This window comes from Neofelis nebulosa, chromosome 7 (genome assembly GCF_028018385.1).
Source record: "Neofelis nebulosa isolate mNeoNeb1 chromosome 7, mNeoNeb1.pri, whole genome shotgun sequence".
NCBI lineage: Eukaryota > Metazoa > Chordata > Mammalia > Carnivora > Felidae > Neofelis > Neofelis nebulosa.
In genome coordinates this window covers 108,536,187-108,555,272 of record NC_080788.1, presented here as the reverse complement: position 1 = coordinate 108,555,272, position 19,086 = coordinate 108,536,187, and the positions used below count along the sequence as shown (strand labels likewise).

General features: G+C 36.3%; 1 protein-coding gene across 1 annotated transcript in view; it reads right to left on the bottom strand.

The window, feature by feature from the left end:
• The window catches only part of MNAT1 (MNAT1 component of CDK activating kinase), a 224,198-nt gene that overhangs the window by 132,166 nt on the left and 72,946 nt on the right, over positions 1-19,086 (bottom strand). The window contains exons 4-5 of the mRNA XM_058739246.1: positions 11,125-11,228; positions 4,011-4,151 (exon numbers count right to left, since the gene is read on the bottom strand). Of these exons, the coding sequence (XP_058595229.1) occupies positions 4,011-4,151; positions 11,125-11,228 (245 nt within the window). The remainder of the gene's footprint in view (positions 1-4,010; positions 4,152-11,124; positions 11,229-19,086) is intronic.

Here is a 19,086-nt window from a genome sequence, read left to right as displayed (position 1 = left end):
TGACAGCTCAGAGCCTGGAGCCTGTTTCAGATTCTGTGTGTCTCTCTCTCTGCCCCTCCCCTGCTCATACTCTGTCTCTCTCAAGAATAAATAAATTAAAAAAAACATTAGAGGGGCGCATGGGTGACTCAGTCAGTTAAGCATCTGACTTCAGCTCAGACAGACAGTTCATGGGTTCGAGTCCTGCATCAGACTCGGTGCTGTCAGCACAGAGCCCGCTTTGGATCCTCTGTCTACCTCTCTCTCTGCCCCTCCCCAACTTATTCCCTCTGTCAAAAATAAACATTTAAAAAATTGTTTTAATTTAAAAAATAATAATAAAGGAGAATGAATGAAATATATACTATTGAGAATATACTTGAACACCTTTCATACTCTGCAATAAAGCATCAGTTATGCATTAGCAACAGTATTGCTGTGAATTCCTGCAGCTATTCTAGATGTTCATTAAGAATTTTATAATTAAACGTAAAATTAAGAGAGAATTTAAATGGACTGTGGACCAAAACATCTTTTAAAACCCATTACTGCCTTTTCATATGTAAAAATTAACAGAAGAAAACTAAATTTCTTGGCATTCCTCCTCAATCTATACTCTAAGTGAATTCAAATACTCTTCCATACCTGGTATTTACTCTAAGTGAAAGTCCTTATGTAAAAGCAAGACAATGGGCTCACTTCAAAAAAGTTGCTAATCAATACTTGGGCCTGTTTTAATCCTGGTTTCACTTTCACATAAAAGGCCCTGAACATTAAAATGCCTTGGTAAAATAGCTGAAATTCAATAAAAAACAAACATTCTAGGAATCTAAAACCAATTTTGACATTAAGGCATACAATTTACTTCAAATCTGCTTCATTCCATTTTAGCACTCAAAACTTTGAAGCCTGAAAATCTTTGTGAAAGTTAAGTTAGAATTAAACAGGAGCTCAGGCAGTTAATTGTCCAACTTTTGGTTTCACCTCAGGTCATGATCTCAAGGTTCGTGAGTTTGAGCCCCACATCGGGCTCTGCACTGATGGTGCAGAGTCTGCTTGGGATTTCTCTCTCCCTCTCTCTCTCTGCCCCTCCCCTGCATGCGCACTCTCTCTCTCTCTCTCTCTCTCAAAAAGTAAATACACATTAAAAAAAAAAAAAAAAAGAATTAAGCAGGAGCTCTAACAACAACAAAAATCAATCAATGGAGTAAAAAAAAAAAAAAACTATGGGAATATACATGCTCTCAAGAATACATAAAATGCAGATTCAGCCTTAGCAAGTTATTTCATTTTTCTTAGCTTTTCAGTTTATCTTGAAAGGTTCTCTAAACCTCATTAATTGCCTGAAGGTATACTGTTTAATATTTAAAGAAATTTTAATAAGACTGCCTGTAATACTCATTAAAAGCTTTATAATGACCACTTTTTAAAGATTATTTTAACTGACTTTAAGCAAGCCATCTGGCAAACAATATTTCTAATAAAAATCAGCTACTGCATTTTGACAGTATTAGCCCTTAACAAAATTTAAGACATAAACTGAAGAAAATTTTCAAACAGGAATATAAAAAGATTTAATAAGTTAGGACCTGTTTAAAAATCTTTTTCCAAACTGTTAAAAAAAACTGAATTTACAGTTAGGATTAAATAAATGGACTTTTTAGGCAACATTATGGTAAATGCTAAGTCATAAACATTAAGACCATAACATTAAAATCTGTCACATACAGTATAATGTAATGCTTTTTAAAGTTTAAAGAGTGACCATTAGCACAAGAATCAAACCCAAAAACAGGAGGAAAAAAATTCTTAATAAGTAGTGCTTGTTGCCTAAATTAGATCCAGAGAACAATTCTAAGATTTAAGCTTCTAGACATATTTACAAATGCCAATATTATCTTTTTCATAGAATCTAACACACGAATATACATAGAAAAAGAAACAAAGTGTGTTTTTTACTTATTAAGGATTCAGGAAGACAAAAAGAAATTTAATAAATTCTTTCTATTAGTCAATAAGAACTAAACATACATTAACATTTTAACAGAAACAATGAATGATCATTTAAAAATTAAAGAAACAGAGAATTTTTAAAAATAAAATTAGGAAACCGAAAATTCAAAATGTACTAATATTTAAAAACAATCTGTTGTAATTAATTGGTCTAATGAATACAGTAAATTTCTAACGATTATTTAACCACCATGTTACATGCTCTAAACAGTGAAGAAAGTATGTGCAATAATGACTTGCAGGTGAAGAAAACAGGAAGTTGCAGGGAGTTTGGGGGGAGTTCTCACAAAAACCAATATTAACTCCAGCTTATACACAATGTACAACATTGGCAGTTTTACATCTTGCTTCATGCCCCACTGAATTAAAGGGGAGCGTCATGCCAATAGCACTCAATGAGGCAGCAAAACATTACTTTGAGGACTAAAAAAATATGCAAAGAATAATTGCTATGCAGAGCCAGCTAACCTCAAAATTAAATCTAAAATCTCTTTATACTAGATGCAATATTTTTTAAATATTAAAGTATATTTTCATTTCATGTCTAAGGTCTATTTTGAATTAATTCAATTAATTGTATAAAGGAGAAGCATTACCAAGGAAAAGTATGTCCCTCTTTGTATAAAATGATGGGGGAAAGAACCTTTCAATAAAATAATTAGAACATCAGTATTTACTAATTCATTCTTTAAAGTTTTCAATTTTCACAAAATTCATGTCAACAAAAAAAGGTAAAATACATGTGTCATTTCAACTGTTAAAGGCACAACTGACAATGGTTTCAAGAAAAATTAGTGGAAATCACTAAGAAAAATATATTCTATTTTATATGCTGTCTTTATTTTTAGAACCAAATTTACATTCCACTTACACAAAGTAGATAGGGTTTATGAAACACATTTTCTATCTAAGCCTCATTAATGCCCTTACTCTTACTTTTCCTTACTTTCTCACCTACTTCTAATTTAATTATCTTGTTTTCTCTTTTTATTCCTGGTCAGCTGACGTTTGGCCAAAAAAAATGGTAGAAAAATATACACATACACATTTACCTAATCATAGAGTTACAAATACCACATCAACTAGATTGACGAATTAAAGTATGTTACCACTACATAGAAATTAATTATGTGCACAAAAAAGGAAAGGGAAGAATGCAAAAGACTTTCCTGGAAAGGACCATTTCTACTGTGATTTTATATTATCACCCTAGGTTATAAGCATCAAATAATATACCATCAAATCTGTGAAACATTTCCGAAGCCTTAGTTATTATTACTGCTATTATCTAACAATGATGACTACTTGAGGAGCTAATTATTGGAAAACACAATTTGCAAAACACTGCCATTTCATTCAAATACATTCTTTCTCATGCAAAAATATGAAACATAGTTCTCACAGAGTAAATAGAATCACTATAAATTTCACATGAAGCCAAAACACTTGAAAATAAGCTAGTTATAAGAAAGCCAGTGTTAATCAGGAGAAAACTGCCTTAAAAACAAAGCATTTTCGGGGCGCCTGGGTGGCGCAGTCGGTTAAGCGTCCGACTTCAGCCAGGTCACGATCTCGCGGTCCGTGAGTTCGAGCCCCGCGTCGGGCTCTGGGCTGATGGCTCGGAGCCTGGAGCCTGTTTCCGATTCTGTGTCTCCCTCTCTCTCTGCCCCTCCCCCGTTCATGCTCTGTCTCTCTCTGTCCCAAAAATAAATAAAAAACGTTGAAAAAAAAAAAAATTTAAAAAAAAAAAAACAAAGCATTTTCATCAGTAAGCTTAAAAACATAAATAACCTATTAATAGTACACTGCCTTACATCAGTTACATTGCTCTTTCATCTAAAAATAAAACGGATATTGACAAAATGGGGTTTTTTTAATAAAGGAATAGAAGTTGAATACACCAGCACTGAATATGCCAGTAAAAATGCCATTTAAATGCCATTATCCAGCATAATAAAAAGGAAAAATAAACTCTGAATACTAATGATTTGTTCAAGACATTTAGCATTATTACATACCAGTTCATCTAAAAAAGCTTGCTTGTTCTTCCTTTTTAGAATCTGCTGCAGTTGTTCTTCTTTTTGAATAAACAGTCTTCTTTGTTCATTTTCCTGTCTTTCTACCTCTAAAGCTTCTTCCAATTCCTCCTGTTCCCGAGTCTAAAACAGAAATTTTTATATATAGCATGGAATAAATTTAGTAACCAAAATCAATCCTTTACTGCACTCCGACACTTTCTGGATACATAAAACATAATAGTCACTTAAGAGTTTAATAGAGCAGCAATTCTACTCTGCAGGAACTAGAGTTCATTTTATTATTTCACATGGACATGTTACTATGAAAGAGAATGACACCTATCATTTAACTAACACCTAAACAAGTACACTTCACTCAGTTGCAGAGCTGTAGGAAATGTGTTTAATAAAGAATTTATTTATTGATCATTATTACAGATAGTTTTGAGTAATTCATTTTAGAGGATTTAACAAGAAAAACAAAAACAAAACCCAATAAAAACAACAATCTACATACAGAACTACCAACTGAAACACTCCATTGAAAGGACTGACTTATGTAATAGAAACAATTTCCAGAACATTCTAGGTAATGAAAAGTTATCAATGTCCTAAGCTTCTTTTCCCTAAGCTGAAATAAGTCTTTATGATGCTAGAGTTCCAAACATCATCATGTTGCAAAAAACTGAAATTATTTTCTAACGTAAGCATATAAATTTCAAGTCTTCTTTGTGCACTGAAAAATTCAAAATTCAAAGCTAATATGTAAACAGAATGAACTATAGTTCTACTCATTCTCCTTTTATGGAGTGCCTCGGAAATATTAAATAATTCCAGGCTCTGAAATTTATTCCAACTTAAAGTAATGCTTAAAAGCAATACTATACATAGTCTTTGTTCTTTCATTCTTATGAATGAAAAATACAGTAAAATCTAAATGGCTTTATTTTAAAGCTCTTTTTTTTTTTTTTTTTACTTTGACAGAACATTGAGAATTTATGGCACCTTGAGGTAAATGCAGAACGGAGGAAGAGAGCATAATAGGTTTGAGCATTGTAAATATATGAATAGCAGACACCTCAGAGAAAAATATATTTATATTTAAAATAATATTTAAAACCCTTCGGACTTCAAGCTGTATTACAAAGCTGAAATCATCAAGAGAGTATGGTACAGGCACAAAAGCAGACACTCAGATCAATGGAATAGAAGAGAGAACCCAGAAATGGACCAACAAATGTATGGCCAACTAATCTTTGACAAAGCAGGAAAGAATATCCAATGGAATAAAGACGGTCTCTTCAGCAAGTGGTGCTGGGAAAACTGGACAGAGAGATGCAGAAAAATCAACCTGGACAACTTTCTTACACCATACACAAAAATAAACTCAAAATGGATGAAAGACCTAAATATAAGACAGGAAGCCATCAAAATCCTTGAGGAGAAAGCAGGCAAGAACCTCTTTAACCTTGGCCGCAGCAACTTCTTACTTAACATGTCTCCAGAGGCAAGGGAAACAAAAGCAAAAATGAACTATTGGGACCTCATCAAAATAAAAAGCTTCTGCAAAGCAAAGGCAACAATCAGCAAAACTAAAAGGCAACTAACGGAATGGGAGAAAACATTTGCAAATGACATATCAGATAAAGCGTTAGGATCCAAAATCTATAAAGAACTTATAAAACTCAACACCCAAAAAACAAATAATCCAGTGAAGAAATGGGCAAAAGACATGAATAGACACTTCTCCAAAGAAGACATCTAGATGGCCAACCGACACATGAAAAAATGCTCAACGTCACTCATCATCAGGGAAATACAAATCAAAACCACAATGAGATACCACCTCACACCTGTCAGAATGGCTAACATTAGCAACTCAGGCAACAACAGATGTTGGCAAGGATGAGGAGAAAGAGGATCTCTTTTGCGCTGCTGGTGGGAATGCAAACTGGTGCAGCCACTCTGGAAAACAGAATGGAGGTTCCTCAAAAAATGAAAAATAGAACTACCCTATGACCCAGCAGTTGCACTACTAGGTATTTATTCAAGGGATACAGATGTGCTGTTTCGAAGGGGCACATGCACCCCAATGTTTATAGCAGCACTATCAACAATAGCCAAAGTATAAAAAGAGCCCAAATGTCCAGCAATGGATAAATGGATAAAGAAGATGTGGTATATGGATACAATGGAGTATTACTCGGTAATCAGAAAGAACAAAACTTGCCATTTGCAACTATGTGGATGGAACTAGAGGGTATTATGCTAAGTGAAATTAGTCAGTCAGAGAAACACAAATATCATATGACTTCACTCATAAGAGAATTTTAAGTTACAAAACAGATGAACACACGGGAAGGGAAGTAAAAATAATATAAAAACAGGGAGGGAGACAAAAACATAAAGAGAGGGGCGCCTGGGTGGCTCAGTCGGTTAAGCGTCCGACTTCAACTCAGGTCACGATCTCGCAGTCCGTGAGTTCAAGCCCGGCGTCAGGCTCTGGGCTTATGGCTCAGAGCCTGGAGCCTGCTTCTGATTCTGTGTCTCCCTCTCTCTCTGCCCCTCCCCCGTTCATGCTCTGTCTCTCTCTGTCTCAAAAATAAATAAACGTTAAAAAAAAAATTTAAAAAAAAAAACAAACAAAAACATAAAGAGACTCTTAAATATGGTGAACAAACAGAGGGTTAATGGAGGGGTTGTGGGAAGGAGGATGGGCTAAATCGGTAAGGGGCATTAAGGAATCTACTCCTGAAATCATTGTTGCACTATATGCTAACATGGATGTAAATTAAAAAAATAAGTTAAATAAATTTTTTTTCAAAAACCCTTTACTAGATTTTTTTTTAGTTCACACATTAGATAAACTCCCAAAAAACAAAGTTCTCAACCAAAAAGATGTTTCACCTACAATTCAAACTCAGTACTATATCCAAAATAAGTTTAGCATCTGGCCTCCCAAAGTGATCATACACCTATATTCCTTGTGTCCACAAAGTGCACACCTACATCTCAGTCAACTTCATTTGAAACTGCAAATTTAGCTCTATTTACTCCCTCTCCCCCTCCCATTCCTCTTAAATTAAATCAGTCTCTACATCCTATTAGCATCGCTCCCTATAATTTTACAAATGTTTCCTTCTCTATTGCCAAGGTCGCTACTCTAATTCAGGCCCCCCAGTGGAGAAGAGAATTCAAACTTCATCTAGAAGGATTAGTAGGAATAAATGTAAAAAGTCAGGGGCTGAGATATGAAGGCTGGAAAAGTGAACTACTTGATTAGAGGCATAGAAGCAGAAAAAGATGAGCCACATAGTAAAATAGAGCCATATAATCAATTAAGTGTAACAAGATACAGTGAAAAGAGAATTGATAGAGTGGTAAATTCTCCTTGCAATGATAAAAGGACACACAGAGAAAGAAAAGATTTCATAGGGAGTATTATGGGTTAAATGTATCCCCCCCCCCCAAATATATGTTGAAGTCTTAACCCCTAGTACATGTAAAAGTGACCTTATTTGGAAATAGGGTCTTTGCAGACATAATCAAATTAAGATGGGGTCATACTAGAAATTCAGACACAGACACACAGGGGAGAAGGCCATGTGGAGACAAAGGTAGAGATCAGAGTGGTACTGAAGGTACCGGTTCAGTACTGGTACTGGTTCTGACAACCACCAGAAGCTAGAAGAGGCAAGGAAGGATTCTTCCCTAGAGCATTTAGAGAAAGCATGACCTTGATGATACCTTAATTTCAGACTTCTAGACTCTAAATTCCTTTTTTAGTAATTTATTTCAGTGGCTCTCGGAAACCTAGGAGGTTGAGGCAAACACTTGAAACAGTAGGTATTTACCCGCATTGGAGAGTGGAACAGCTATATGGGCAGAGAAAACAAAGGTGCAAAGACATGAATAAAGCTGGAATGCTTAGTATATCCAAGTCATGAAGTATGGGGGTGGGGTAAAGCTCTAGATAAAACTGGAAAGGAAAGCAGAGGACAAATCATGGAGCATCCATCAAACCATACTAAGGAAATCTGTGTCATTAAGGAAATCTGAGGGATAACTTTAGAAAGATGATTAGAAGCAGTGAAGTATTCAGACCAATGGGATCATAACTGAAGACAGGAAAACTGGTTAGAAGAACATTTCGATACCCAGATAAGAAATGATGAGAGCTCTAAATAAGGTAATAATAATAGAATCAGAGGAGGAACCAGGCTTGAAAAATGATGGGGAGAGACTATCAACAGTATAGGAAGACAGACCAGATATGGCTTGAACACTCGGATAAAGAATGCAAGAGAAACAAATGGTAAACATTTAAAAATTCAACTCTGGAATGCTGAATTAAAAGTGCCTATAATAATCAAGAAATAAATGTCTATTAATGATACATACATATATATACACATATATATACATATACATATATACATATATATACATATACATATACATATATACATACATATACATATATGTATACATATTACATAGTAAAATTCTACAAGCTCAGGAGAAAAACAATGTGCTGCAGAAACATTTGAGAGTAATTAGCATACAGGGTTAACTCATAGAGAGAAGCACTGAAAGGAACCATGTTTTAGAGTCAGGAAGGAAAGCTTAAGTCTCCTAATCTTGAACGGGGAAGATGAGGGCAGCAGGACGAGGAGGAGAATGGAGTGGCCCCACAGAAGTTAAGGAAGAGGGATTCCCTATCAAGGGAGAAGCCTACACCAAACACGGCCAACAGGCCCAGTGAGATTCAGACCAACAGTTCATCATCTTTGACAATGAGAAACTGGTAGCCTCAATTTTCTCACTGAAATAGAATATATGAGCATCTTGGACATAGCAGATCTCAATAAATATTGATTGGCTAACTAGCTGACTGAATAACCGGGACAACAGCCATCATTAAAAAATCAAACACTGTGGGAATGAAGAAGGTAATGGACTGAGAGAAGGAAAACAGGTTGAAAATTAAAGGTCTCTGTGTTCTTCCTCATGGCACTATGGTACCCAGTCAACCTCCTTTGCCTTCACCTCCTACTCCTAATCCATCAGTATAGGACTTGCTATTTTAAACTCAAAGTGTTTCTCCAATTCATCCCACCTCTCCATTTTTTGTTTAAGTCACCTCTGAACCCACCAACATGACTGCAATAATTTCCCATTGGTTTCCCAAATTCTGACCTCGATTCTCTCAAATTCAACCTCCACAAAACCACTATATTCATTTTTTTTTTACCACTATATTCATTCTAACAAAGACAATACATTATCACTTGGTTTAAAACCCTTCAATGATGATCATCCACAACCAGGTTTTTATAACATTACTCGAAGGAATCTTGAATTCTCTAATAAGATGCCTAAGGTATACTACAAAGAGACTGAACAGATGGGAATTCAGCCTATCCCTCTACCCACTAAGAAAAGTTTGGTTTCACTTCAACCAAAGTATTCCAAGCAAGTTTTCATTTGAAGAAAAAGTTCACCAAAATTAGATTATTCTTTAATGCAACACTCACTATTATTTCCTAGCTTAAAACTCTGAATGAGGGGTGCCTGGGTGGCTCAGTAGGTTCAGTGACTCTTGACTTTGGCTCGGGTCATAATCCCAGGGTTGTGAGATTGAGCTCCATATCAGGCAGAGCGTGGAGCCTGCTTAAGATTCATTTTCTGGGGGCGCCTGGGTGGCGCAGTCGGTTAAGCGTCCGACTTCAGCCAGGTCGCGATCTCGCGGTCCGTGAGTTCGAGCCCCGCGTCGGGCTCTGGGCTGATGGCTCAGAGCCCGGAGCCTGTTTCCGATTCTGTGTCTCCCTCTCTCTCTGCCCCTCCCCCGTTCATGCTGTGTCTCTCTCTGTCCCAAAAATAAATAAAAAACGTTGAAAAAAAAAAAAAAAAAAAAAAAAGATTCATTTTCTGTCTCTCTCTGCCCCTCACCCGTGCTCTCTCTCTCTCTCTCAAAACAAACTTAAAAAAAAAAAAAAAAACTCTCTCTCTCTCTCCGTCTGCCCCTCCCCCACTCACACACACACTCTGTCTGTCTCTCTCTCTCTCTCTCTCTCTCTCTCTCTCTCTCTCTCTAAAAATAAATAAATAGAGGCGCCTGGGTGGCTCAGTCGGTTAAGTGGCCGACTTCAGCCCAGGTCACGATCTTGCGGTCCGTGAGTTTGAGCCCCGCATCGGGCTCTGGGCTGACGGCTCAGAGCCTGGAGCCTCTTTCAAATTCTGTGTCTCCCTCTCTCTGACCCTCCCCCCCGTTCATGCTCTGTCTCTCTCTGTCTCAAAAATAAATAAACGTTAAAAATAAATAAATGAAAACTTCAAAGCTCTGAATGAAAAAAAGTACTCACTTAAAAGGAACATCCTTCTATTAATGAGTTAAATGGCACTAATGGAACAAGTTACCTAAGAATACCTATTTTGCATGTATCTTCTAACTCAGTGAAAGCTACTGGGCAAAGAGTAATTTTTATGTCACACTGATCCTCTCAGAAATGAGACACCTTTCTAAGGAAGCCAGGCTGGGTATGAATGGAATTAGAATGTAGCGTCAATCCCTTGAGAACTTTATGGCAGGAAAGAAGTACTGAAATGAAACACTCCTAAGACTATAAGGAGAAAGTCCCTCTAAACACAAGATGAAAACACAAGCTATGTGATCCAAATATGACTTGTATCATTTTTACCAATGATCACAAATTCCTGACAAAGTACCTCAAAAATAATCACCTCTGCTTTCCTCTAAAACTGGAAAGCCCAGCATTAAAAAAATGACAGCTAAACTGTATAAGTTGGACAATTAAATCTCTGCATGCTCACAATTCATCTCTCTCTCTCTCGCTCTCTCTCTCTCTCTATATATATATATACACACACACAATACACATACACACATATATATGTGTGTGTACATATACATATACACATATATGTATATGTATACATATACAAATACTATATACATATACATAGTATTTCTGGCCTAGATTTCAGCTAAATTCTTTGTAATTTTAACTAGTTTTAGAGGAAGATAGCTTTTCAGAAATCAGATGGAAACATTCATTTCTAAAGCAAAAGAAGAAAATACTTAGCAACCAACCAGCTTTAACTTATTTTTCTGAATGACATCTTTGTTTTCCTTTTGGTACATCTCCATTTTCTTTTTGGTGTTGTCCAAATCCACATTATTGGTCAAGTTGAAAACTGCATCAGAAAGGAAACAATGACATGAAAAACAGTTTTAATATAAATCTTGAGTGGACAATAAAAAAAATTCATCACACTGACTTAATTCATCAGATTGTCATTACTTACAGCTATATTTATGTCCTTTTACCTAATACTACTTTAGAAACTAGTTCTAGTTCAGCAACTATGTTTTCAGAGCCAAAGACTATCAGACTATCACACAGAATATCTAAATCTCTGAATCACCCCAGAAAACCTAAGATACGTGTTTGTCATAATCATATTAGATTTGATTTTTAAAGTCCCCATTCTAACTTTAAAAGTACATAAAAGATTACTTAAATTATTTAAATATAAAGAGTAAGTCTGGGATCTATTATACTAGTCAGAATCAAAACTGAAAAGAATCTGTGCTCTACAAAGAGAAAATTTATCCAACAGAATAAAAAATATTATATAATTTATAGAAAACAAAAACAAGTTTAATTCGCATTCCAATGGTCCCTATAGTCTAGATGTAAAGAAGCATGATATAGGGGCACGTGGTGGCTCAGTCGGTTAGGCGTCCAACTTCAGCTCAGGTCATAATCTCGCACTCGAGCCCCACATCGGGCTCTGAGCTGTCAGCTCAGAGACTGGAGCCTGCTTCAGATTCTGTGTCTGCCTCTCTCTATAACCCTTCCCTGCTCTCTTTCTTTCTCTCAAAAATAAATAAACATTAAAAAAAATTTTAATAAATAAAATGATATAGATAGCAGTTAAAAATTAACTAGGAAGGTATAGGATAAACTGGCACCAAAACTTAAGACTGAAACTATTTCGTAAGAGAAGCCACTGAGGTATGTTCAAAAAAGATGATGGTAGGGGCGCCTGGGTGGCTCAGTCGGTTGGGCGTCCGACTTAGGCTCAGGTCATGATCTCGCGGTTCGTGGGTTCGAGCCCCACATCGGGCTCTGTGCTGACAGCTCAGAGCCTGGAGCCTGCTTCAGATTCTGTGTCTCCCTCTCTCTCTGCCCATCCCTGCTCATGCTCTGTCTCTCTCTGTCTCAAAAATAAATAAACCATTAAAAAAAAAAATTAAAAAAAAACAAAAAAAAAGATGATAAATTTTCAATGAGTTAGATTTTTTTAAAGTATAATTATTTAATAATTTTATAATTTTTTATATAATTCTGACTCAAAATAATGCCTTACTCCCTTCTAAGTTTACCTATATAAATCAAAGTGTCAATATAATACTCTAAATAACAACCAAAAAACTCTTTTGGTACAGGGCACCTGGGAGGCTCAGTCAGTTAAGCGTCCAACTCTGGCTCAGGTTATGATCTCACAGTTCATGAGTTTGAGCCCTGCATCGGGCTCTATGCTGTCAGCACAGAGCCCACTTTGGATTCTCTGCCCCTCCCCTTTTCGTGCACGCTCTCTCTCTCTCTCAAAAATAAATTTTAGGGGCGCCTGGGTGGCGCAGTCGGTTAAGCGTCCGACTTCAGCCAGGTCACGATCTCGCGGTCCGTGAGTTCGAGCCCCACGTCAGGCTCTGGGCTGATGGCTCGGAGCCTGGAGCCTGTTTCCGATTCTGTGTCTCCCTCTCTCTCTGCCCCTCCCCCGTTCATGCTCTGTCTCTCTCTGTCCCCAAAATAAATAAAAAACGTTGAAAAAAAAATTTTTTTTAAAAAGAAACTCTTTTGGTACATACAAATTCATATCATAAAGTACCACCACACTACCCCACATGTTACTGTGTTTACATCAGCCTATCTAAACAAAAATCCAGGGGCGCCTGGGTGGCTCAGTCGGTTAAGTGTCCGACTTTGGCTCAGGTCATGATCTCATGGTCCATGGGTTCGAGCCTGGCATCGGGCTCTGTGCTGACAGCTCAGAGCCTGGAGCCTGTTTCAGATTCTGTGTCCCCCTCTTTCTCTGACCCTCCCTTGTTCATGCTCTCTCTCTCTCTCTCAAAAATAAATAAACGTTAAAAAAAAATTTTTTTGTTTAAATAAAAAAAAGAAAAAAAAAAGAAAAATCCATATTATTAAGATTCTCCTGTTCCATAATTCAATTCAGACCTGCCTGGGCTTCTTCTGTAATCTTTTCCATCCATTATTACCTATTCTATCCCTTCACCAATTACTTTTCCCTACTTCCTGCTTGTTCTATAAATAGGTTTCATCTACCCTAAACAACTATGCTCTAAGCCATGTCTTTAAGTGAAACAGTGAGCCCTGTCTCACTCTTTCCTTTAATAACCATCTCAAATAGTTGCTTGACTTTTTGCTTTTACTTGTTCTTTTTTTTTCTTATTTGAGTACAGTTGACACATAATGTTATATTAGTTTCAGATGTACAACACAGTGATTCAACAACCAAATGTTATGATATGCTCACCACAAGTTTAGCTATCAACTGTCACCATGCAACCCTATTACAACACCAATGACTATATTCCATATGTTGTACCTTTTATTCCTATGACTTATTCATTCCATGACTGGAAGCCTGTATCTCCTACTCCCATTCACCCATGTTACCCATCCCCTCACCCCCTCCCTACTGGCAATGATCAGTTTGTTCTCTATTTTTATCAGTTTGATTCCACTTTTTGTTTGTTTTTTCAGATTAGATTCCACATATAAGTGAAATCATATGATGTGTCTCCTAAGGCAAAGGAAACAAAAGCCAAAATAAACTACTGGGACTACATCAAAATAAAAAGCTTTTTGCACAGTGAAAAAAAAACATCAACAAAACAAAAAGTCAACCTGCTGAATGAGAGAAGGTATTTGCAAATGATATATCTGATAAGGGGTTAATATATAAAATTTATAAAAAACTGATACAACTCAACACCAAAAAAACCCAAATAATCCAATTGAAAATAGGCGGAGGAGGGGCACCTGGGTGGTTCAGTCAGTTAAGCATCCGACTTCAGCTCAGGTCATGATCTCACAGTTCGTGGGTTCGAGTCCTGCATCAGGTTCTGTGCTAACAGCTTGGAGCCTGCAGCCTACTTCAGATTCTATGTCTCCCTCTGTCTCTGCCCCTCCCTTGCTAGCGCTCTCTTTCTCTCTCTCTCAAAAATAAACAGTAGGGGCGCCTGGGTGGCGCAGTCGTTTAAGCGTCCGACTTCAGCCAGGTCACGATCTCGCGGTCCGTGAGTTCGAGCCCCGCGTCAGGCTCTGGGCTGATGGCTCGGAGCCTGGAGCCTGTTTCCGATTCTGTGTCTCCCTCTCTCTCTGCCTCTCCCCCGTTCATGCTCTGTCTCTCTCTGTCCCAAAAATAAATTAAAAACGTTGAAAAAAAAAAAATTTAAAAAAAAAAAAAAAAAAAACATCCATTGCATACCTATTAAAATGGCAAAAATCCAATACACTGACACCACCAAAATGCTGACATGGATGGAGGAACTCTCATTCATTGCAGCAGGAATGCAAAATGACACAACACTTTGGGAGACAGTTTGTTTCTTATCAGTTTATCCAACAATCATACTCCTTGGTATTTATCCAAAGGAACTGCAAACTGTCCACACAAAAACCTGTACACAGATATTTGTGGCAGCTTTATTTGTAATTGCCAAAGCATGGAAGCAACCAAGATGTCTTTCAATAGGTTAGTGGATAAACTGTGGTATATCCAGACCATATTGCTCAGCACTAAAAAGAAATGAGCTATGAAATCCTGAAAAGACATGGAGGAACCTTAAATGCTTATTACTAACTGAAAGAAGCCAATTTGAGAAAGCTACATAGAATATGATTCTAACTACATGACAGTCTAAAAAAGTAAGTCTACAAAGACAGAAACAGATCAATGGTTGCCAGAAGTTAAGGGAGGAAAAAGGGAAAACTAGGCAGAGCACAGAGGAATTTTAGGGCTGTGAAACTATTCTGTACAATACCATAATGGTGGATACATGTCATTATATATTTGTCCAAACCCATAAAATGTACAAAATCAAGAGTGAACTCTCATGTAAACTATGGTCTTTGGGCAATAATGATATGTCAATGTAGGTTCATCAATTATAACAAATTTACCACTCTGGTTGGAGATGTTGATAGCAGGGAAGTCCGTGCATGTGCGGGACAGGGGCTATATAGGAATTCTCTACTTGCTGCTGGCTATGACTCTAAAACTACTCTAAAAAATAAAATCTATTAAAAAGGGGGGGAGGGGGAACTTCCCATCTGGTAAGAGCTCAAGAAACACTTAATTACCAAAAGAGGGAAAAAAAATACATAAACCAATGCTAATGTTTATAATTAACTTTATAATTACGGATTTAATTAAGATGACCTTTATAAATTAGAGAATTGAATTCTACAGAATGGTAAAGCAAGTGGATATAAAAGTACAGGAAAAAATTATCTTGGTTTCTTATGGCTATAAATCTACTGAGAAGTAAAAGTATTCAAATTGGTATCTATGTTGAACTCTAACAGAATATTTAGAGCATTTTAACAAAAAGTTTATCAGCAAGCTAGACAGTATACTATTGATTTAAACTTTCTATTTAATGGAACCCAGAAACAGGTAAAATTGAATTATAAATGAAATTTATCTGTATATGATTTTTTGTGATTAGAAACCTCATGATGAATTCCAATAGAACTAAAATAATCTATTTCTTTATTTCATTTTTTAATTTAAGAAACTAAGGTAATACCAGTATAATAGATACAAATCATAATTATAAATAATACAAATTGCTTCCTTTAAAAAGAAAAAATAAGAATTTAAAAAGAAAGTAAAGTACTATTTTTAAAACTTTTCAGATGAAGCAAGTCTCATTCATGTCATAATGAATCAGGTTGGTATAATGGCCTTGAGAAAAAAAGAATAGAAGATAATTTTCTATAACAATCATTTGGCCCTTTATCTGGTTACTGGTTTAGCTCAGATGTTGACCTGCCTTTAGTCAAGTATTAAAAGGCAACAAAAAACCTATTGTATTTTCTGAAAGATTTAATGTTATTTAAGTACAATTTTGAAGTCTTTTTGACATCCAGAATTTATAATTAAAGCCCTTAGGACTTTCTCACCCTTTCAAAATAAGCATACCCTGAACCAAAAGAATAATCTATTTATTATGAAACTAAGAGCAAACCTTTGAGATAATCCCTGGGGGCAAAAGGAACAAGAATTTTTATGTTTAGATTGTCATAACCACAGAAAAGAGCCTATTGTTAATGCCATAGGAAAGTTCATCTTCATGTGTGCCCTTTCTATTGTAATTTTTATGCCATTATTCAAAATCATAGTATTTTAAAATTTTTATATTTGTGATGTTCAAAGGATTCATAATGAAATTTATTTAACAAAATGGCCAATCCCTAACTTATAAATCCTCAAACACGTACTCCTTAGCCTCCCTCCCAACTCTGTTCCTCTCACTCTGGGCCAAAGCATCTTCAATAGCACCCTTCTACCTTTAATACTGAGTTCAATCTTCTTTAAGGGCCTTCAAAATATGAACCCAATCTACTTTTTATCCGCTCCTGCTATTTCACCAACTAGCACCCCATATTCTGCATTCAGACTAGTAACTCCTCTGAGAGTAGCAAGCACTTTGATGGGCTCTGAGAGTCAGAAAAACCTATGTTCAAAATTTGGCTCCAGTATTTACTAGCAATGCGATCCTCGGCACAATACTTAACTCCCTTTACCTCTTCTCCATATGCTAAGCAGGGATAAAAATGCCTGTCTCACAGCTGTGAAAATTATACAAGATAATGGGAGTACAGCACAAGTCTGGCACTTAGCAGGTGTCCATAAAATTAACATTTTATACTTTTGATTAATACAGACATAGCCAATACAGGTACCAAAGACATCAAACTGATCATCTTTGAAAGCATGAAAAAAACACAAAGTAGATAGCTGCTGAAACATGATTTTAAAAGGAAGTTTGATTTATACCACAATTAAAACAATAACACACAACAAAGCGGTGGAGCCACACCCTAAACAAAACTTAGAAGAGCTAAAACTAGTCTTTCCTTCATTGCTTCACTCTCCACCCAACAAAACAATAAAAAATATTGCCTGTTCTTCAGTTTTTACTTTCTAGATTAATACCATACAACTGCTCAAGGTCATGAATTTTAATTCATCTTTGCCTGCTCTTTCTACTTACTTCCTGTATCAAATTAGTCCTTGAATATTCTGTCTCTAAAACATCCCCTTTATCTATCCCTCCCTAACTACCTGCTCCAAGCTCTCATTATTTCTCATCCAAACTGCTATAATGGCCCCTGAGAAATCGTTTCCCAGCCTCAAGGATCTCCTGTCAATATTGCACATCACTACCACACTATCCTTGCTGGCTCATTACTAGCCAGAGAATAAAATCTTACCCTGACAGTCTAGCTTGCAAAGCCCTCATTAACCCAGGTCTACTCTGTTTCTCAAGCCTCATTTCTGGTCATTCCCCATGTTCTACCTACCTATAACATTACTTGTCCATTCTCCAACATGCTCAATACCCTTGTACCTCTGTAACTCTGCCTTTTGCTACATATGTTTTTCCATCCTCTTTCCACTGATAAACTCCTATTCCATTTTTTAAGGTCAAATTCAAATATGACCTCTTCTCTGATCAAACTATACCTCTATTTCCCAATGATGAATTAATTGTTCTGTTATCTGTATTCCCATAACACTTTACAAATAAATGCCTGTACTACTTTCCCATTAAATTATAAATATTAGTTTAAATAATTATTTCCCCTTTAGAGTCTGAACTTACAGAAGGCAAAGATCATATATGCTCATCAAGTAAAGTAGTTCAATAGAACAATTAATATTTGTTAAACTGAGCTAAAGCTCAGAAAATAAACTAAGTCCATGACGCTAGGCCTCAAACTTCATCAATATCATTAAATATAATTAGAACTGCTCTTTATCCAATATGATCAAGATTAGTAGCTGATGATTTACAAAAGTCTGTTAAGGGAGGGGAAACACACATACACACTCCTTAAATACTTTAACTTAAAACATATAAAGTAAGGGTAGTCATTCTCTAACTTAATGACATACAACCAATGTCTAGCCTTTAATTTCTTTAATTGTTCTTTCTCTTTTTTTAAGTTTATTTATTTATTTTGAGAGAAAAAGAGACTGTGCTAGTGGGTAGAGGCAGAAAGAGAAAGAGAGAGAGAGAGAGAGAGAGAGAGAGAGAGAGAGAGAATCCCAAGCAGGCTCCATGCTGCCAGCACAGAGCCCAATATGGGGCTCGAACCCACGAAGCAGTGAGATCATGACCTAAGCCAAAACCAGGAGTCAGATGCTTAACAGACTGAGCCACCCAGGCACCCCTGCTTCTTTCCTGTATAAACCACACCTGTCACCTACACTGTTCAGTTTCCATTTTTTAAAGTGGAAAAAGAATTTGAGAAGCAGAATGCTTCAGGAGATTTGCAATTTTTTTCCTAACACATGAACTACTTAATTAAATTACATAAGTATAAGTTTAATATAAGAAGACTTGGTTACCAATGCAAACAACTCTCAGTATATAAGTGAACTGGTGAGAGAAGTACAAAAGTGTACGTGAGGACATCTTCTAATGAACAAGGGTCATCTTCATTATGCTTTGGACATCAATCAGTACTTTTTATGGGAGGACTGGGAAATGTCAGTCACCCCAACGGATCAAGAAAGTTTCAACATACTGCAACTGAAGATAGTCTTTCATGAATACACATGATAGCAGAATCACTTTCAAATTAAATGCTCCGAGCCACAGTTTTCCTATCTGGTAAGGAAAGGACTACATATCCTATAAGCCATAATATCCAGACTTGGTTCTTACTTGTCAATCCTAGCTCCCACTTCTAGACATAAACATGGTTTTACCTATGGGTCCCAG